The sequence below is a fragment of the Phocoena sinus genome, chromosome 2 (genome assembly GCF_008692025.1).
Source record: "Phocoena sinus isolate mPhoSin1 chromosome 2, mPhoSin1.pri, whole genome shotgun sequence".
Lineage (NCBI taxonomy): Eukaryota > Metazoa > Chordata > Mammalia > Artiodactyla > Phocoenidae > Phocoena > Phocoena sinus.
Window position 1 is genome coordinate 127,882,976 of NC_045764.1, and position 20,749 is coordinate 127,903,724.

General features: G+C 39.6%; 3 protein-coding genes across 10 annotated transcripts in view; 1 reads left to right on the forward strand and 2 right to left on the reverse strand.

The window, feature by feature from the left end:
• The first annotated feature begins 13 nt into the window (after window positions 1-13).
• On the forward strand, window positions 14-19,270 carry DMAC2L (distal membrane arm assembly complex 2 like). 4 transcript variants are annotated; one of them, XR_004347849.1, is made up of 7 exons: window positions 14-183; window positions 5,880-5,991; window positions 7,282-7,490; window positions 8,082-8,253; window positions 10,029-10,157; window positions 15,682-15,756; window positions 18,623-19,270. XR_004347849.1 is itself a non-coding variant. In XM_032618291.1 (6 exons), exons 2-5 carry the CDS (start codon window positions 5,885-5,887, stop codon window positions 10,141-10,143), a joined length of 603 nt encoding a protein of 200 aa, XP_032474182.1. In that variant the 5' UTR covers window positions 14-183; window positions 5,880-5,884; the 3' UTR covers window positions 10,144-10,157; window positions 18,623-19,270. The 4 variants fall into 4 exon arrangements, 3 of the variants coding, with proteins under 3 accessions (XP_032474182.1, XP_032474189.1, XP_032474186.1); XM_032618291.1 differs by lacking the exon at window positions 15,682-15,756; XM_032618298.1 differs by lacking the exons at window positions 15,682-15,756; window positions 18,623-19,270 and having other exon boundaries at window positions 86-183; window positions 8,085-8,253; window positions 10,029-13,261.
• The window catches only part of CDKL1 (cyclin dependent kinase like 1), a 70,898-nt gene continuing 54,787 nt past the window's right edge, over window positions 4,639-20,749 (reverse strand). For 3 of the 5 annotated variants that reach the window (XM_032618238.1, XM_032618280.1, XM_032618271.1), the window contains 3 exons: window positions 17,121-17,177; window positions 15,818-15,973; window positions 4,639-5,652 (listed from right to left, as the gene is read on the reverse strand). In XM_032618238.1, the coding sequence (XP_032474129.1) occupies window positions 5,404-5,652; window positions 15,818-15,973; window positions 17,121-17,177 (462 nt within the window). In that variant the 3' untranslated portion in view covers window positions 4,639-5,403. Of the gene's footprint in view, window positions 5,653-11,432; window positions 13,407-15,781; window positions 15,974-17,120; window positions 17,178-20,749 lie in introns of those variants that run through there. The other 2 variants (XM_032618260.1, XM_032618249.1) reach the window with 2 other exon arrangements.
• LOC116748626 (translation initiation factor IF-2-like) overlaps window positions 11,433-20,749 on the reverse strand; it is an 80,104-nt gene continuing 70,787 nt past the window's right edge. The window contains exon 3 of the mRNA XM_032621740.1: window positions 11,433-14,614. The gene's annotated coding sequence lies outside the window, so the exon portion shown is untranslated. The remainder of the gene's footprint in view (window positions 14,615-20,749) is intronic.

Here is a 20,749-nt window from a genome sequence, read left to right on the forward strand (position 1 = left end):
CTGCCCAGGTCCAGGCGCTCTCTAGCCCCGCCCCCAGGCAGAGGCCAATGAGGGGCGCTCTTTCGCCCCACGTTGAGAGCAGCCGCCAGTGGCCAATGGACCTCGCGCGGCGGAGGGCGTAGGGGCAAGCCGGCGCCGCCGTTAGACGCTGGGGACGCTAGCTCGCTCCCTCCTTTTGACACTGTGAGTACAGGAGCTAGGCCCCGGGTGGGGCGGGTGTAGGGTGGTGGTTACCCTCTGCCCTTTCCCTTCTCCCATCGCTAGGCTGACTGAAAATCTGGCCCACCGAGTCGGGCGTCCTCGATCTTCACCGCCGAGCGGACTCGGGGCCGCGGAAGAAAGTCGGAATGATTATGGTGAAAACCGTCGTTTGGGCAAGCCCAGCGGCCTCCCTTCCTCCCGCCAGGCCCCGCCCCTCTCGACCCCGCCCCGCGTCACTCGAGGCTCCGCCCCTCTCGGCCCCGCCCCCCTCAGCCCCGCCCCGCGTCACTCGAGGCTGCTTTCAGGGCACCGCGATCTCCAACTCGGCTCCCACCCAGTGGAGTGGCCACTGGAGGGGCATTCGCTGTCCAGCCCTAGCCCTCTCCGGACGGAGGCTCTGTCATGGCAACGCCTGATAGCCTGCAGTCTTCTGGACTTCCATATATGTGGCTCCTGACGTGCCATTCATTCATTTATTGGTCCTGTAAATATTGAGCACCTAAATGAACCAGACGTCTCGGTGTCTGACATCATTTAGCAATCTATTTCCTTTTTTTAAAATCCTGGACCGAGATATACTTTTAAATATGCTGTGCGGGCCTGGGAACAGCGACTCACCTGGTGCAGGTCACTTCACCCCTGTTTATCTGTAAAATGAGGGAAGTGGACCATGTAATGTATGAAAAACCTAGTGTTAAATTACGTGATCCTTTATCACCTGCCTGTTTAACTAACATTTGTTCTCGCGCTTGATGAAGTTTTTTAATTTTTAGGGTCAGGACAGCTGAACAAAAATAGAATCATTTAACTTTATTGCTGGAAGGACTTATTCTTGCCTGTGTGAATTTGGCTCCAGTTATTAGTCGGGTAGCTTGGGGAAGTCACTTCACCTCTTTGCCTCAGACCCTTCTCTGTGAACTAGGAGTAATAGCAGGATCTCCTTCATGTGGATTACACGAGATAAGGCTCATCAGATGTTAGCACAGTAAAGTGCTCGATAAAATGATGGCTTTTATTATGTTTATATGGTTTTATCACCTGGACAGTGTACATATTTTCTTATTTGCGAAAATAATGTGGAATGTTGCCTGCTTGTTCATCACAAATGAAAAAAATAAGAAATGGTTATTTTTTTAGTTCAACTTTTTAGTTTTAAGCTAATCGTAGATTCCCATGCAGTTGTAAGAAACAGGAGAGATCCTGTGTACCCTTTACCCAGTCTTCCCCAATGGTAACATCTCGTAAAAGGACAGAACAATAACTCAACCAGGAAATTGACATTGACACAGCCCATGGATCTTATTGAGATAACCGCAGTTTTACCTTTGTGCATGTATTTAGGTCTGTATAGTTTTTATCACATGTGTAGGTTTTGTTTTGTTTTGTTTGGCCGCGCCGTCGGGCTTTTGGGATCTTAGTGCCCCGACCAGGGATTGAACCCCAGCCCTTGTCAGTGAGAGCTCAGAGTCCTAACCACTGGACCACCAGGGAATTCCCCATGTGTAGATTCTTGTATCCACCACGGGCAAGCTACAGCACAGTTCCATCACCACCAGGATCCCTCGGTTGTCCTTTTATAACTACACTTCTCTCCTGCAGGGCACCCTCTTCCCCGTTCTAGTCTCCCTTTCTAAAATTTTGTCATGCCAAGAATGTTACATAAGCAGAATTATACAGTATGTAATTTTCTGGAATTGGCTTTTTCACTCAGCATAATCCCTTGAGATCCATCCAAATTGATGCATGTATTGATAGTTCATTCTAATTGCTGAGAAGTATTTCATGGTATGGATGTACCACAGCATGTTTAACATTCACCCATTGAAGGACATCTGAGTTACTTTTAGTTTTTAGCTATTTCAAATAAAGCTGCTATGAACATTAGTGTACAGCTTTTTGTGCGAGCCCTGTTTTTGTTTTTCTGGGATAAATGCCCAAGAGTCCAATTTCTGGGTCATATGATAAGCACATGTTTACTTTTGTAAGAAACTGCCAAAACTGTTTTCCAAAGTGGCTGGACCATTTTACATTCCCACCAGCAGTGTTGAGTGATCCAGTTCAGTTCCTCTTCAGTGTCACCAACTTTTGGCACTATCACTATTTTTTATATTAACCATGCATGGGATGTAGTTGATTTGTTACTAGGTTGAGTACAGAATTATACAGTTCTAGGGTCTGTGGTCAGGCTTTCATGGGTCAGCCCAGAATAGTGACTTTTTTACTACTCTGTGATTTTGAGCACGTGCTTCTTAGTTTAGCAAAGTGAAAGAACTCAAAATACACATGCTCTTTTTGTAAAATTTTCTCTGCTTACCTTCTCCCCTAGGCTTAACTGTACATTAATTTGTTTCATTTAGATAATCTCACATCAAGAGCTCACCTTCCATTCATTCACCCTGTAATGTCTTTGGCTAGAGACACTTGTGTTCTAGCCACCACCCTCCTCAGCTAAGAATTCTTGTTCATCTTCCATCTAGGTCAGAACCTATGTGAAATTAGTTCAATGGGTGTCAAGCAATATTAGCCTAAGAGTGGCTTTTGGAAACTTTGCTTCTCATTCCTAAGCAATTGCTCTGCTGTTCTATTTCACTAGACTCTAGACACCTCAGGAATAAGAATTGGCATCAATAATGGATGAATTTGCAGTGAAGTGGGGTTATAATTTGGGGAGTAAAAACGCCCCAGTTCTGACACCACCCACCCCTCTCTTCACACTTTTACTGCCCTCAAGAATGAGTTGGCTAGTTCAGTCTTTTTGACCACTAAAATAGCCAACGTTTTGAATAGCCCACCTAAGTAATTATGTCTCATATGTAAAAAAAGAACTTCCATTTTTTTAAAAAAAACTTGTTATATGCAAATTGGGGGACTCTCCATATCTATTTTGAGTCACACATTAGAGGTCTGGTCTTCTCTAAGTCGTGAACATATAGCAACTTTTAGAAACATCTGTTACAAACTTATGGCTCTAAGCTGTGTTATGATAGTAAGAAGAATTTTTAAAATAATTTTAATTCCTAAATTATTTATCACAGCGGTAATTTAGTAGTGGTTATTTTTTAACTTGCATTTCACTTGTTTAATTTATTAAAGCTAAATTCATCAACTCACCACCAGAGGTCTCCTCTTTCCCTCTAGAAAGCATTCTCAGAGGTAGCTGCTGAATTCATCTGAAATTCCTAACATCAATTAACAAAGTAGCAGTTGAGAATGCAAAAACCCTACAATTAGTTTTTTTTTAATTTATGCTAAATAAAAACTTAATTTCATGTTTAAATTATTTTAAATATAATATCTAATATTTTAGAGATCATAAGCTGAAGTAAATTTGGTTTAATCTTTCCCTTAAGCAGAAATACAAGGTGGGCCAAAATGCAATCAAGTGAAAGTACTTCAATTTTCACAAACCTCTCTAATTTACCCACTTAAGAGTTTCCTTGGTTTCTGCGTGAAAATGTATCACCCATTGAAGATTATTAATTGCCAAATATTTATTAAACTTGCATTAGGGAATGGTGCTGTGCTAGGTGCTAAGAACAAAATGGAAATGAGTAATATGTGATTCTTGCTCTTTCTTTTGCCCTTCATACTTTTCTTTTTTCTGCCTAACTGGAAACTCTTAATCATCCTTTGAGACCCATCTCAGAAGACACCTCTAGTATGAAGCCTATCCCTCACTCCCTTCTCTAAGCTCTCATAGAACTTGTCCATACCTCCATTAAGACATCGTGTTGCATGTTATTCATTTGTTTATATGTCATCTATACATATATGGTATATATACTACACATTCTATGAGGACAGGAACCATGTTTTTCTCGGTCTCTCCTGTGTTGTTTTGTTTTGCTCTGTCTTGCCATTGAATCTCTTGCACTAAGTATAGCAGACATTCAATATTTATTGCATGAATGAATGGATGGATGGAGATGGCATTTGAGTAAGGTCTTGAGGTTGGGGAAGATTTCCATAGGATTCTGGGGGGCGGGGAGGGATGGTAAATGGAGGGAACAGCCTGAGTTGAAGCTGGAAAGCCCAGATTTGTAAATAAGGTTGGCAGCCAAAGGAGTTACTGAGATGGGCACGGGTGGAGAGAGATTTAACCAAAAGCTGGAAAGGGCTGAGAATGTGGGAGGAAGTAGCAGGGGGAGAAGTTTGCAGTAATGAAGGCAGAGTGATGATGGAGAAGGGATAAAGAGGCTAGTAGATGGCGCCAGGGTTCTGTCCTCAGACCTCAGCTCTCTTTGTTTTACAACCCAACATCCTTGGGCAGTTCCTCAGCTCTAAGGTAGTTCCCACTCAGGCCTCTTTCTAGTCCTCTTCTTTTTCCTGAGTTCTAGAACCATCCAATGACTGAGGAAAGAGCCCTGGACTAATAAGAGAGAAAACTAGGTTCCAGTTTCAGCACTGCTAACAATTAACCATGAAACATTGGACAGGTCCCTTTAAACACATGCGTTTATTAATACCCCACCTTGTTCCAGAAAGGATTTAGGGTGTCAGCAAGTTACTTATTATCAGGGCTTAAGTTTCCTCATCTCTAAATGACCCTCAATCTTGATGCTGCTGTCTGAGTAATATTCCTGAAGCATAGTTCTAACCATGCCAGTGCTCTGTGCTAAAATCTCAATGATTCCTAGCCACCTGCAGAAGACAAACTTTCTGGCTGAACATGGGAGACCCTTCCCGATGTGACTGTGTACATTGTCTCCCTCCTCTTCTCATGACCCCCATGTGCTGAGCCAACTGAACTACAACATGCCTTAAAGGTTCCTGCCTCAGCTTATCACCTGACCTACATTTTCCTGGCATCTTTGTCTATTGAAATCCTTGTGTGTCTTTAACTCTTTTGAGGTCTTTTCCAGGTTCTATCATTTATTTTAACTACCTGGTAACTTGTTTTAGCTCACTCCACCCTGCATTAAATTGTCAGCTCCTCAAAGACAGAGACCATGTTCCATTTATCTTTGTTTTCTCCCCACCTGGCACACTATCAGAGAAACTTGAATTGAGATAAATCAGGTTGAGACCCAATTCCAAAATCGCCTTCTCAACTCATAGTTATGGGTTTTTACACCTGGAAATCATCTGAGCAAATCATCTTATTTTACAAATGAGAAAACCAAGGGTCAGAGAGGTGAAGTTACTTGCCCAGTCTTTCCCAGCTGCCCTGTACAGCTCTTGCTTTGCACTGTTCTGGGGACACTACTTACAGCCTTGTGATAGGAAGATCTGTTTCCACGACTCCTCTCCTTTTCTGGACGTAAGTGTCTTAACCTTGACACATTGCTCCTTAGGTGATTTTAGTTTGTCATTTTGGTACTGGAAATGTAGATTGGGACTGGAGCTGGTTTCAGTAAACTTGTAGATGCACTGCCTGCATGGACGCCAGGTGGCACCACTGCAGGCTGACTCCAATTGAGGAGTGAACAAGTAGAAAGAACAATGTCCAAGCTGGAAGGAAACCATAGAGGACCATTCAATTCAGCCTCTCATTTTTGCAGCAAAAGAAACCAAAAACAGACAGGAGTAACTTGCTTAATAACTATTGAGTGGCAAGTGAGTCATCAGCTTTATCAGCACAAGAGCACTGACCCTGAAGTTGTAAAGTCAGCTGCCATATGTATGGGACTCTGATTGCCAGCTGATGATCTAATATGAATACTGTTTTATGTGTCTAGATCAAATGATGCTGTTTGGAAAAATTTCCCAGCAGTTCTGTGGCTTAAAGAAACTCCCAAGGTCACGTGACTCCCGATACTTCTGGGGCTGGTTGAATGCAGTGTTTAATAAGTAAGTTTAACTAAAGTGAAGAAACGTGGGAATTGTTACAGCTTGATGAGTTCCCAGTAGCTAATTTGGTTATTCTTGTGTTTCAAACGTTTTTTGTGTCGTGCGGTGCAGTACGATCCTAACTTTCTTTTTAAAGCAAATAAAACATACAAGCACTGAATAAAGATCAGAAAAATAGATTACAGAATATTAACTGTCTGGGTTACAGGACTTAAGTGATTCTTATTCATCCTTTCAATGCCTTTCAAGTTTTCTGAAATGAACATTTATTACTTTTGTAATCAGAAAAGCTCAGTAAATGTAATTTTAGAATATTTTATTCTATGGCTTCTTAAGGGACGTAGTTAACCTTTTGAATACTATCAAGGGAAATCAAGGTTTTAAAAAGTTGGTTGGGGGACTTCCCTGGTGGTGCAGTGGTTAAGAATCTGCCTGCTAATGAAGGGGACACGGGTTCGAGCCCTGGTCCGGAAAGATCCCACATGCCACGGAGCAACTAAGCCCGTGTTCCACAACTACTGAGCCTGCGTTCTAGAGCCCACAAGCCACAACTACTGAGCCCACATGCCACAACTACTGAAGCCCACACATCCAGAGCCTTTGCTCCACACAAAGAGAAGCCACCTCAATAAGAAGCCTGCACACCACAATGAAGAGTAGCCCCCGCTCGCCGCAACTAGAGAAAGCCCGCATACAGCAACGAAGACCTAACGAAGCCAAAAATAAATATATAAATAAATTTATTTTAAAAAATAAAATAAAATAAAAAGTTGGTGGCATGCTTAGAAATATCATTTTGAAACTGACAAAACTAACCTCCTTGTTGCTTAATATAGCATTAATACCACTAGCTAGAGAAAAAGGCATATGTTAAAATTAATGAATATCACTTAATGACATTAATTTGAACAAAGGTTCAAAATTATTCCCTTTTTAATCTTTTGTCATTAATAAAAATGATAACCAAGTGTAGTCATTCATTCAAAACATAGATACTGAGTACCTCCTGGTGTGAAACTATTGTGCTACATACGAATCAATGTCTGCCTGATAAACTCACATAAGAATAACATGCCTTGACAGAGTTCACTTGAAAACAAAAACAAAAGCAAAAAAGGTAGCAGGTAGAGCCATCGAGTGTTTTCTTTACATGGATTTCACTAATATATTATCTCCCTCCTCATCATGTGAAGTGAAAAGTGGTTGCTATTCTGTATTTTCTTTGGTGAACACAGTTAAGAAGCTAGTGACTATAGTAAAAGCTACCTGCCTTTGTTCTCTTGCCAACAGAGTGGATCATGAACGCATCCGGGATGTTGGCCCTGACAGGGCAGCGTCCGAGTGGCTGCTGCGCTGTGGGGCTGTGGTGCGCTACCACGGCCAGGAGAGGTGGCAGAAGGACTACAACCACCTCCCAACAGGCCCTCTGGACAAATACAAGATTCAGGCAATTGATGCCACTGATTCTTGTATCATGAGCATTGGATTTGATCACATGGGTAACTCCCCTATCATTTGTTATGGGAAATGCAGGTGATTTGCAGTGACGTTTGGTTGCAGTTGACTCACTGTTATAGTCATAGGTGTGTCCTTTTTGCCTTTTTCAGTCCAATCCAGCTTGTTTCTTCCTGCGTATGATATTTATTTTTAAATTAAATAGAGGTCACAAATACCTTCCTCTCCTTTCTCCCTGCGCTAAGCTTGTCTCTACATGCCTTTATTCTGTGCTTTATTGACTTAAAACTCAAGGCCTTGTTTGTCAAATTATCTTTGTCAAACTTCTGTCATTGAGAAACGCTCACGAATGTAGAAATAATTAGATCCACACAGCTTCTGCTTGTGTGGGCATTTCTTTCCTCCAGTGCATTGGGCATCTGACTGCAGAACGGCACTGTCCATCAGCACAACCCGTATAGTGAATACCTTGTATGGTTAATAGGGTGACTAATCATTACTGTTTTCCTGGGGCTAAGAGGTTTCCTAGGACTTAGGACTTTCAATCCTAAAACTAGAACAATTCTGGGCAAACTAGGATAGTTGATCATCTTAATGGTAAAGCAGGTTCTTAAACTGTACTATTTTTCCCCCAGAAGGCCTACAGCATGTTGAAAAAATAAGGCTATGCAAGTGTCACTATATTGAGGATGACTGTTTGGAGAGACTTAGTCAACTTGGAAATTTACAAAAAAGCATGTTGGAAATGGAAATAATTTCATGTGGGAATGTCACAGACAAAGGTATCATTGCTTTGCATCATTTAAGGTAGGTGGTCAGTGCCAAAATGGAAACTTGATAATGTTAAGGTGAATAATTGGAATTTAAAACAGTTGAGAGGTGGTCTCTTTTTTTTAATTCTGAAAAATATAATTTATGAAAATGACTTAACTGTCAGCTATAATATTTTAAAAGTTTAAATTATCACCCTTAATATGTTATGGTTGTACTGCATTTTTTAGGGAGCATCTTTTTAAAAAATTGACCTACATAAAGCACCTAGCAGGGTTCCTATTACAGAAAGCTTTCAATAAGCACTAGCTATTATACTTCCTCCCCATCTTTTAATTTCCCCTATGTTCTGCCAGTAACCTCAGCACCACAGAAGTCTGAGAAATCTTAAACATTAGAACCAAAAGTACTAGATTGTTTATCTCTTACATTAGTTGAGGCTTTAAAGCTTCACCTTTTAATACACACTTGGTTCCTTTAAGAATTTTCCCAATTTCTTTTCCTTCCTAGGTTAAGATTCATATTTTGAAAATTCAATTTACCTAAACTAAGAACAAAAACATGAAACCGTTCACCCATTTCTCCCACTCCCCACCCTGTGCCCTTGGCAACCATCAATCTGTTCTATGTATCTATGAACTTGCTTATTTATTTATTTTTAGCTTCCACGTATAAGACATCATACAATATTTGTTTTTCTCTGACTTATTTCACTAAGCATAATGCCCTCAAGGTCCATCCAAGTTGTTGCCAATGCAGAATTTCATTTTTTTATGGCTGAATACTACATCATTGTATACATATACCACATTTTCTTTACCTAATCCATCAATGGACGCTTAGGTTGTTTCTGTATCTTGACTATGATAAATAATGCTGCAATGAACATGGGGGTACAGATACCTTTTCGAGTTAGTGTTTTTGTTTTCTTCAGTAAATACTGAAAAGTAGAATTGCTGGATCATATGGTAGTTCTGTTTTTAATTTTTTGAGGAACCTCCATGCTGTTTTACATATGACTGCACCAATTTACAGTCCCACCAACTGCACAAGGCCTCCCTTTTCTCTACATGCTCACCAACACTTATTTCTAGTCTTTTTGATAATGGCCATTCTAACAACAGTGTGAGGTGATATCTCATAGTGGTTTTGATTTGCATTTCCCTGATAATGATGTAGAGTATCTTTTCATGTACCTGTTCTCCATCTGTATGTCTTCTTTGGAAAAATGTCTATTCAGATATTTTGCCCATTTTAAAAATTGGATTGTTTGGGGGTTTTCCTATTGAGTCGTATGCGTTCTTTATACATTTTGGATGTTAGTTCCTTATCAGATATATGATTTGCAAATATTTTCTCCCATTCAGTAGGTTGCCTTTTCATTTTGTTGATGGTTTCCTTTACTGTATATAAGATTTTCAATTTGATGTAGTCCCACTTGTTTATTTTTGCTTTAGTTGTTTTTGCTTTTAGTGTCAGATGCAAAAAATCATCACCATGAGTGATGTCATATTTTATATTTAACATACAAAGGAGTTCTATGCCATAATATACATAAAATATTTGGAAGAATTCAGCAGCATTATTGATGTAATTCAGAACAACTAAACTGTCCAAGGTCTGGCTTAGTGCCTAGCATGAATTTCATTTAAAGTAGTACTCTAAGACTACCGTTCTCAAAGTCATTTTGAAAGTGTAGGATGATATGAACACATTCTATGTGTAGCTTTTTTAAGTCAATAAAGCAAGTTTATTTTTAATGCTATGAGTAAAGGCCAAATTAAATTAACTTTAAAAAATTTCTCTTCCAGAAACCTCAAGTATTTGTTTTTAAGTGATCTTCCTGGCATAAAAGAAAAAGAAAAAATTGTCCAAGCCTTTAAAACATCACTGCCTTCTCTGGAACTAAAATTAGACTTGAAGTAAAATAGTAATATTCAGTAAGTGTCTTATTTCAATATAAAGTATCATGTGCAATTGTTGATCCTAAACAGCAACAAATATTACATAAACATCAACAGAACTATAAGAATGTTATACCACAACATTCTAGCAGAGTCCATCATGTAGAAAATAAACATTCAGATGTGATTCACTAAAGTTACTAAGTTAGAAGTGAGAATTTAGGTACATTAAATCATTTTAAGAAAAATGCAAACCAGGTACCATTTTAATTCTTATATATTCCTTATTTTATATCAATCCTATATAAATATCTCTTGATGTAGATACTTAAGAGTTCTTTAAAATGATTTAAATGTACAACACAGATATTCTTTATTTTTAACAGTAATTTGTTACATTTTACTTTAAAGTTTTTGAAGCATGTTACTATAAATATACAATTATGAAAAACTGAAAGCTAAATTTCAGATTCACTCATGGAGTCAATTATGCAAAGTAGTCAGAGGTTGCTGGGGCATTCATATTGTTTCCCAGGATTCGCATGCATTTGTCATGATCCTGCATTCCTTTGCTCTTTATACCATACATCCTTTCTCTGAATGAACAGTTTCTGGCTAATTTGTCTATTTTGTAGGTTTAGTCTAGTGTCTTATTAAAACTAGACATAAATACCTGGCTGGATTTAAATAGCTTTGCTGATTGCAATAGAACAGAGGAAACAATGATGAAGGCCAGCAAAGCTATACTTACTTTCTGCTTAAATTAAAAAACTGCTTCAAACAGAAAAATTTAACATGCCAGTTAGAAACTAATTTGTATTCCCTCATATATGTTGGATAGTACTTCCCATGAGCTCAAGGGACATCATAAGAAGTATAAGCACTAAATTCACTTTACATCTAGAAAGCAGTGATAAAGAATATCATAAATAGGTATAAACAGATCTTTATTTTTATCTGCTTCAAATGGTCCTGATTCTATTATTGTTGGTTATATGCCAACTTGTTTGTGGATTTCTGTATGTTTGGTTTCAATATTAATCTGTTGAATATAACCTTGACTGCAGTTAATTTTAAAATAAACACTTTCTGTGATGAAGCATTAAAGTAGAAAAATGAATTTTAGTTGTGTTAGGAACCAGCTTATGTAGATAGCACATACCATAAATGATGTACTGTTTACTAACATAATCGCCACTGTCATTTTGAAAATCAGAAAATAGTAAATAAAAAAATGATAAGGATGTAGAACAGTCTTATGTGAAACAGTGGTGATTCCATGCTGAAGAAAAGATCACAGATATGGTTAAATTAAGTATAAGCATATATTTAATAGAACTCATTAGAAACAAATGACCACTTCTATCTCAGCCTTGTTTGATTACTATGGGATGAAGCAACTGATTGACCACAGGTTAGTCTGGAGCTACTTTTCTACTCTGAATTGTATTCCTTAAAACTACTGGATAAATTAGGGAGTTATAGTCATCTGCCTCGTCAGGTACACTGTTGGGGGTAAGGAAAAAAGGAAAAACACAAAATGTAAACTATTAGCAGAAGCTGGATGTCCTTCTTTGTCATTTGAATCAAGTCTACATAGCAAGAATTAGATTATACTGTGACTAGTATTTAACCCGCTATCAGCTCTATGCAAGAAGCTACATACATTAGGAAGCCTCAGGATATCGCTAAACTGGCTGGGGTAGCCAAAATTATTGAACAGATGCCAGAATTTGGTGGATTACTTAACAGTAAGTGAATAAGGTCAAATGCTCTCATGAAGAAAATTAACACAGCAGTAAACTGAGAATGCAGAAGAAAGGTTTTGAAGATACAGTAAAATACATCTTCAAAAACCATGGCTGAGGACTGCTAGGAAATAGCAGCACATCAACCAAAAACGGGGTTGAGCAATAAGAAGCAGACGTCAGCTTCATATTGCCCTTGTTTCCAGGGGACAAGGATGAAAAAGCTTTTTGAATAGGAGCAATAGGCCACATCAAAGCTAGTTACATGTCGTCATTTTAAGTATCACTGTATCATTTTAAGTATCACAAAGCTAGGAATTCTCAATATCATTTTGGTGTATTTTCTTATTAGTTAACTTTTAGTTGTTAGGTTGGAATATATACACACATATATATGTGTGTGCACTATAGATATACACACATACACATCAGTGTAAAAAGATATTTCAGGGAAAACATCAGCTTATAACCTTATGTCTTTTATGACCCAAGTAAAAGCTCATAAGCAGTTTCTTCCAAAACCCAGATCACTATAGTCCTGCCAGTATCTCTGTCTCCAAGTCTGAGGCTGAGCTGGAGAGAATGAAGTACTAATTACTTTCAGGCTGGCAGGCCCAGTTCCTGTGAAGCCTGTGGATCTTGTTCTACCCCTGGGTCAGCTGCCAAGCTTCATGCCATTGTTTGCAAGGGGAATTGGGTGAACAAGTGTAGATGGATTATAGTAAATCCATCTTGCCTGCAAAAATGACTAAGATGCATCCTTTACTAAAGGTAAAGACCAAAGTATATGTAAGAAATGTCTATAAACATATCATTAAATATACAAGCATGTAAATTAGTCTTTTATGATAATCCATATGATTTTAAATATTTTAAACATCTCATATATTCAAAAAAGCTTCAATATATAAAAATCAAGAGCTAGAGCAAGCAGGAAATGGAATTTTAAACATTTTGGTTTCAAGAACCTTAACTCTCCTTAAATACGATGAGAAAATCTGAAAAGGCAGGAGATAGGACTCAAAGCAACAGAGATCCAAGGAAACATATATGGGCGTTCTGTAATCCATTTTTTCACTTGTTGCATATGGTGCAATTGGAGCATAAATTTTTTTATCTCTAATTTTGCTGGAGGTATGGGCGAGTGCAGTAGATAGTTTATATTCTGTCCATAAGCTCAGCTACTTAGATACAACAAAAATAAAAGTGAAAATCCAAAGAAGTTTTTCCTTTCTGTTCTGGACACCATCGTCAAGCATGGAACACTGCCTCTGGAATTTCCCTTCACGTCTTGCCAAGTGGCCTCCCCCAGTTATTTACTTATATTTTCTCCTGATGTTTTTTTCAACATTGTGATTGCTTTCAATCAAATATATGTTTTACTCAAATTAATGATCAATTCTTTTTTTGTTATCCATCTCCAAGCTCTTTAAATGTTTGGAAAATGGTAGTTAAGTTTCTTGGTGTTATAGTAGTACTTCTTGTTATCCAAAGCTGGGAGGATGCTGCTGCTAGTCAGCTGAGGTAGGTACTGCAACTGAAAATATGAAACACAGAATTACGTTCAATGCCGTACACTTTTTTCATTACTGCTAACACATCCAAAAGAGGTAAACAAACAACTTTTCCAGCACAGAAATACTTTTTCTGCACAGAATCCAGGATCTGAGAAAGGATAAAATGTTTAAATTTGGTCTCTGCTCAGGGGTAGAATTGAAGGATGTGGAGCTCACGCCCTCCCATAAATTTGGTCTCTGCTTTTTCTTTTCAATATTTATTTTATATTATAAAGCAAAACACGCACATTAAAGGAAATTTAGAGAATGTGAAAAAGAAGGGAAAATCTACATGTTAACATTACTGGAAAAAAACATAGATTCATGGGGGTTAAGAGCTTTCTGGGACCTTAGGGATCATTTAAGCCAATATCTTGTCTTGTAGTGAAGAAAACTGATGTCTGGAGCACTCAGGTGATTTGCCCACCTACTACCTTAGTTAAAAAGGCAAAACTGCTCCTTTCATGCTGCCAGAAAATGTTTGAATTTATCGTCAATGTCAAATGAAAGTAAGGGAATACATTTTTTTTTGTACAGTACTATATGGCCTTAGGTATCTGAAAAACAAGTACTTTTAAATCAAACAATTGGGACCTACAAGCAACACACAAATTAGTTGGGTTCCCCTAGTCTTTCAAGTAAAAATATTTCCATCAAGACCCTCTTTTTTTTTTTAATTGGTGCCTATTTCAGTAGCATTTATGGGCAGGTGGCTCATCCTGAGGTTCTAGTCACAACTCTGCTACAAGTCTCACTTTCTGCCATTGACAATCCACTTTAAGTTTTTTTTTTGTTTTTTTTTTTTGCTGCGTCTGGTCTGTTGCTGCGTGCGGGCTTTCTCTAGTTGCGGTGAGCGGGGGCTCCTCTTCGCTGTGGTGCACAGGCTTCTCATCGCGGTGGCTTCTCTTGTCGCAGAGCATGGGCTCTAGGCGCATGGGCTTCAGTAGTTGTGGCACAGGGGCTCAGTAGTTGTGGCGCACGGGCTCTAGAGCACAGGCTCAGTTGTTGCGCATGGGCTTAGTTGCTCTGCGGCATGTGGGATCTTCCCGGACCAGCGCTCTAACCCATGTCCCCTGCATTGGCAGGCAGATTCCTAACCGCTGCGCCACCAGGGAAGTCCCACTTTTTTTTTTTTTTTTTCGGTACGCGAGCCTCTCACTGTTGTGGCCTCTCCCGTTGCGGAGCACAGGCTCTGGACGCATAGGCTCAGCGGCCATGGCTCACGGGCCCAGCTGCTCCGCGGCATGCGGGATCCTCCCGGACCAGGGCACGAACCCGTGTCCCCTGCATCGGCAGGCGGACTCTCAACCACTGTGCCACCAGGGAAGCCCTAAGTCCCACTTTTTAAAGTTTTAATTCCAGTTTCTTTAAAAGAAGGGATGAGGTTTTCTAAAATCCCCTGTAATTCAAGGGTTCTAAGATTCTTGAACACAAAGAAACAGCAAGATAAGGGGTAACTCTGAGGGGAAAGTCTATTTCCAGTCTGTTTTGCATTCAAAGCATTCTTAATTTCATAACTCTGGTCTTTTAGGGCCCTGGGTTTCATGCTGTACCTGTTCATAATGGACTGTCCACCCTCTTCTCTCCTCCAAACCTCACAAACACCACCCAGGTGCCACTCGGCATACTGGGCAGAGGAGGCTGCAAAGGGAAAGACTAAGACAAGATAATCTATAGCTTAAGGGGTACCTGAGCAGATCCGGAAGCAACTAGGAGCAGCCAGCTCATCTTAATTGTGGTTCCAACTACAGTCCATCCTAAATTATTATGGCTTTTGGCTTATGACAAGACACTTAATGTAAGGCCATTCTGCCACTTTACACCAGTCACAATTCTCCACAGGGCTCCCAGTGTGCAGCTTGGATGCTGTGATCTGGTTAAATGCACTGTTCTGCTGCTCTCACTGAAAGCACTCATCACCACATTTACACTAGCCAACTCTGATGATTAACGGATCAGGGAGGAAAACAGTTCCTTTTTTAGATAAACCTGGAATGTCAATCAATACTGAAGGTAAACATGATGACAGAGAGCTAACCGGGATAAATTTGATTTCGTTTTCCAAAGCATAAGAAGCACGCTTCTTGTCCCTGGCTGGGATCTGTGCTCATGCACACCAAAAGCCCTGGACCCTGGCTGGCAGCAGGGAGCTGCTGGGCAAGGTCACCTTTAGGATTCTGGGAGAAGGGCCCTTAGCAGGCAGATGTCTTTGGGACCCTGGTTGGCAGATCTTGTGACCTGTGTGTCCTCATGCAGGGATAAAGGTGCTGGAGCTGCAAGCCACAACTGCCACCTCAAGTATAGATTCAGACTCTCTGCACCAGGTGGAAGGTATGAGCTCATTTGAAATTACAACCTTGGATGCTTCTGTAAAGCAGTGCCCCATCTTTACCCGCGGCAGGTGCTTTCGGCTCTGTCTTAGGGTCTTCCCTGTGGATTTCTCATGCTCTTTTGCCAAATCCCCTATTTCTCTGATGCTGTCAAAATATGGATGCCCCAACAGCTGCTCACATGTCAGTCTCTCGGCAGGATTCATGTGGAGACAGCCCTGAAAGAACAGAAAATACCCTCTCCTTACTTCTTTAAAATTGCATTAACTTATTGAAGTCATTATTTTCTTCTTTGAAAGATTAAACTCTTCCGTTGGGAACAAAAGGGGGGAAAACTTTCGTTCCTTCCACAATCATTCATGGGTAACCACATAATGAATTAATAAATAGTTTCTAGGAATAGTAACAAAAAAAATCATTTTCTCCACCTTGTTCTGTTCCTGAGGCATTTGGCGCTCTGCCCTGAGGGAGTAGGATACGATTTTTGAGTTCACCTCAGTGTCTCACTAGAATAATCCACCTAACCCATTTGGTTCCTTGCCTGTACTTAGTAAAAACTAGTTTTTTATTTAAAAAATCACACATGGTAAAAATAAAATTTATACAGCATGTAGCAGTCTCTTCAGCACTCTAGTTCTTCCATTCTCCCTTCTAAAGTCAGTTATTTTAAGTATATTCTTCCAGAAATAGTCCATGCATTACAAGTATCTTTGTGTATGTAAGGAAGGAGAGGCATAATATACATCTCTTTATGTTACATCATTCTTAACTATTTGCTTTGCCAGTAAATAGGCCAGAGGGCTCATACTTGGATAGATTAAATCTCACAATTACATACCCCAAGGAACTGTCTCATTTTTTAAAATTATAAATGCATCAGTAAATGTTTTAAATACTTTTTGAAATGGGTGGGACATTGTCTGTAACTTGCAAACATTTTAATTGGTACCTCATTTTACATAAGGGCTATTATATTTCTGAAAATGTGTATATAAATCAAGTTTTAAAATCAAAACCTATTTCCAATATACTAGGGAGTTGGCTATTTAAAAGAATCCTATGGCTAAACATTTTTTTGAAGAAAAGGATCCTTTTGTAAAACAAACCACCCCAATCTTAAATTTCTATTTTGTGTTAATTTAGATTTCAAATACAGTTTAAGTTTATTTAAAGTGAAAAATACTTTCCGATGTTTTCACTGTTATGTGACCCATTTTTAAAAATGGAAAATATGTATACTTTTCAAAGGAGAAGAAGAATTCTAAAAGGAACACTTTTCAATCCATGGATTGACATACATCATTCAGATTCCCTAGTGATACAGCTGCCGTGTGCTTCTAGGTCTGTTGGAAGCCATGATTTTACCTTTAAGAGCCCCAGGGCAGGATAAGAGATGTTTGGAAATTTTAATTCAAGTGGTTCCTGTTAAAGAAAAGAAAACAGGGATTTTATTTACAGCATATATTCAAATATAAGGTTACCTCAGATTGGATTTCTTTTGAGTGAGAGAAGCATCTTCCTGGCACCTTCTTCACCTCTTCCACTCTCTGCCCACCCCACCTCCCTGTGTCTGTTTCATAAGCTCCTTCTTTCCCCACCTCCAAATGGTTTTATAAGCTCCTTCTCTCCCCACCTCCAAATTGCTTTTCCAAATTTTCTTCCTAACCATTAACCCCCTTCACTTCCTGAAGAACTGATGCAGGTAGCAAATTGTGAGGGAATACTAAGGAGAGAAAAAAAACCCAAAACACTCATCAAGCAATTGTTACTTCCTTTTTTTCTGCCTCAACTTATATAACTTGCCTTGCCTTAGAATAATTTTTGGCATTTATCTTGGCATTTATAGAAAGGGGCTCTGATTATTGCATTTATTGACATTTACATAAAGGGAGCTACAAAATAGATTTTTTTCCCTAGCCAGAAAATGTTTCTTGGTTTTCTGGAATAAACACTGTTCTCTCATCCCACAAGAGCCTGCTGTTTCCCTGATCATCCTACTGTTTAAAGAGTCTCCTGAGCAGACAATTCATCAATCTCCCTTTGGCCCTTTAAGGCTATTTTGCTCCAGTCACAGGCAGGAGACAATCAGGAATAATAAACACTATAAAGTAGAAGGAATGCCTATGTCAGGCAGACAGGCCAGTTAAAGAGATATACAGCTGATAAAGAGGCTAAAGAGGAGGGGAGCTGAGAAATTAAGAGCTAGCCAAGTGGAGTCAAATAAATGACCAGGTGTGTTGTGTGTTTAACGATGGCAGTTCCCTGGTGCTGCCATCAAGATTAAGTACTAACACACCACTGTAAAGCAATTATACCCCAATAAAGATGTTTAAAAAAAAAAAAAAAGAATAAACATCAAAACATGAGAATACTAAAAAAAAAAAAAAAAAAAAAAAAAGAGCACAGTGTTACTTGGGACAGGGGAACCAGCCAACAACAACCAATTCCTGAGTGTGCAGTTATTCATCACTAATAAGAGATAGGAAACTCCAAAACTGAGGCTCTTAAGACCAACAGGAAAAAAAAAAATCCTAAAGTGGATTTGTCTCAGCCTTTGAGAGCGGCCTTCTCCACCCCCATAGCTAAACTGTTTCTCTTGCTATTTCTGTGTGTTGAATCTGAGCACCTCTGGGGATTGCCTTGACATTGCTGACATTGAGCCCTGCTGTCTCAGCAAGGACGCCTGGGACGAGGCCGACTGGTTGGCTGTGATAGGATGGGCCCATCCCGCCTGCTTAGCCGGTTTCCCTGCTCCAGAAGCAAGCAGGCCTCTCTGGGGCAGGGTTGCTGACCCACAGAGGGACTGGGGCACAGATGTTCAACCAGCACAGCCCCCTCACTTCTTCCTCCTGTGTTTCTGTCAACAGGAAATCCCCTGCAGCACAACCTCTGGGAAACCATAGGAAGCCTTTTACACTGATGAAACCTGGGTTGTTTCGGAGGCTTCCCCGGTTTAAAAGCGAACAGGAAATCGCTAAAGGATATTTAGCGTGAAACTGGGAACGTCCAGGTCACAAGGGAGCCGGCTGGGTCACCTCCCATATGCCAGGTGTCATTCCTGCTTCTGCGGCCCCGCAGGCTCCCAGCTGCCCCACTTTTCCTATTCCTAGCACTGCAGGAGCAGGGGTGGCGGGGAAGTGGGAGGTGGGAGACTTCACTGCAGGACAGGCCAAGAGGTTGGGAGAACATACAGCTCCAGTGGAACTGGATGGACCTTCCATCTGGAAACTGAGTAATGGAGAAGGGTAAGTTTCAGTTTGAAAGTACCTTCCTTAGGCAGTAGGAATTCAGGATCTCACAGACCTTAACTGTGCTCAGAAATGTTTTTGAGTATAATACAGGCTCATCAGAAGACTTTTGAAAATATTAAAAAACCATAAAGAAAGAAACAAATCATCCCACCACAAAGAGACATTCACTGTTAATATTTTGGTATATATCTTTGCAGCCATTTATTTCACTAACGTAAAAATCTTTGCCTGATTTTCCAGAGGTTGTCATATTCTTTTATATTTATACATGTAAATGTATGTTTTATTAAATATTTATACATGTAAATGTGTATATTAAATATTTATTAATTTTATGTCAAATTATATATACTGTTTTGTAACTTTCTTTTTCATTTAGCAATATGTTGCGGACATTTTTTTAGGTGATTACATATGAATCTATTTTTATTAGCTATGTGGTACTTCTATTGTAAGGACATACCATAACTTATTTAATTAATTCCCTACTGATGGAACACTAAAGGAAATGATTTCTATTAAAGAATGTCATGAGAAATGCAAATCGAAACTACAATGAGTTATCACCTCACACCGGTTAGATTGGGCATCATCAGAAAATCTACAAACGATAAATGCTGGAGAGGATGTGGAGAAAAGGGAACCCTCTTGCACTGTTGGTGGGAATGTAAACTGATAGAGCCACTATGGAGAACAGTATGAAGGTTCCTTAAAAAACTAAAAATAGAATTACCCTATGACACAGCAATCCCACTTCTGGGCATATACCCTGAGACAACACAATTCAAAACGACACATGCACCCCAATGTTCATTGCAGCTCAATTTACAATAGCCAGGTCACTGAAGCAACCTAAATGTCCATCAACAGATGACAGGATAAAGAAGATGTGGTATATATATATGATGGAATGTTATTCAGCCATAAAAAGGAATGAAACTGGGTCATTTGTAGAGATGTGGATGGACCTAGAGACTGTCATACAGCGTGAAGTAAGTCAGAAAGAGAAAAACAAATATCGTATATTAACGCATATATGTGGAATCTAGAAAAACGGTACAGGTGAACCAATTTGCAAGGTAGAAACAGAGACAGAGATGTAGAGAACAAACGTATGGACACCAAGGGGGAAGAGGGGTGGTGGTGGGATGAACTGGGAGACTGGGATTGACACATATACACTAATATGTATAAAATGAGAACCTGCTGTATAGCACAGGGAACTCCACTTTGCTGTACTAACACAACACTGTAAACCAACTATACCCCAATTAAAAAGAAGAATGTCATATCTTTATGCTTTTGTCTAATAGTTTCATTGGAATAAATTCTTGAAAGTGGGTTAGGATATGCACGTTTTAAATTTTCTTCAAATTTTGAAAAATAAGTGTTTTCCACACATTGGCCATAGGGGACAGGTATGAGAGTAAGGCTGGCCAAGAAGTTCATCACCGTGTTCCCCCAGTCTGGGAGTGAAAGCACAGTAGAGTAGGGGGTTTGGACAACGCTGGATTTTCCCTGGATGAGTCATTGTCTAAAAGTTAATTGGCTCTGAGCTTCATAGCTTTCACTGCTGAAAATGATGAAGGACAGGTGAGGCTGGGGCAGGTAGCTCTGCATTCCTGTCCAACATGCTGGCAAAGCTCTGCTATCAGCAATCTGTAACTTAGCACTGAAGGCCATGATCTTGCTAGCCAATTTGCCCCAGTTTTCTTTTTTACTCTTAGACTGATCTTCCATTGC

What these genes read in the sequence shown, in the direction of transcription:
- DMAC2L (XM_032618291.1), top strand. Translation starts at nt 5,885, where the DNA reads ATGATGCTGTTTGGAAAAATTTCCCAGCAGTTCTGTGGCTTAAAGAAA. An exon ending in TTGAATGCAGTGTTTAATAA is followed by an intron (nt 5,992 to 7,281) that starts GTAAGTTTAACT and finishes TCTTGCCAACAG; the next exon opens with AGTGGATCATGAACGCATCC. An exon ending in ATTGCTTTGCATCATTTAAG is followed by an intron (nt 8,254 to 10,028) that starts GTAGGTGGTCAG and finishes TTTCTCTTCCAG; the next exon opens with AAACCTCAAGTATTTGTTTT.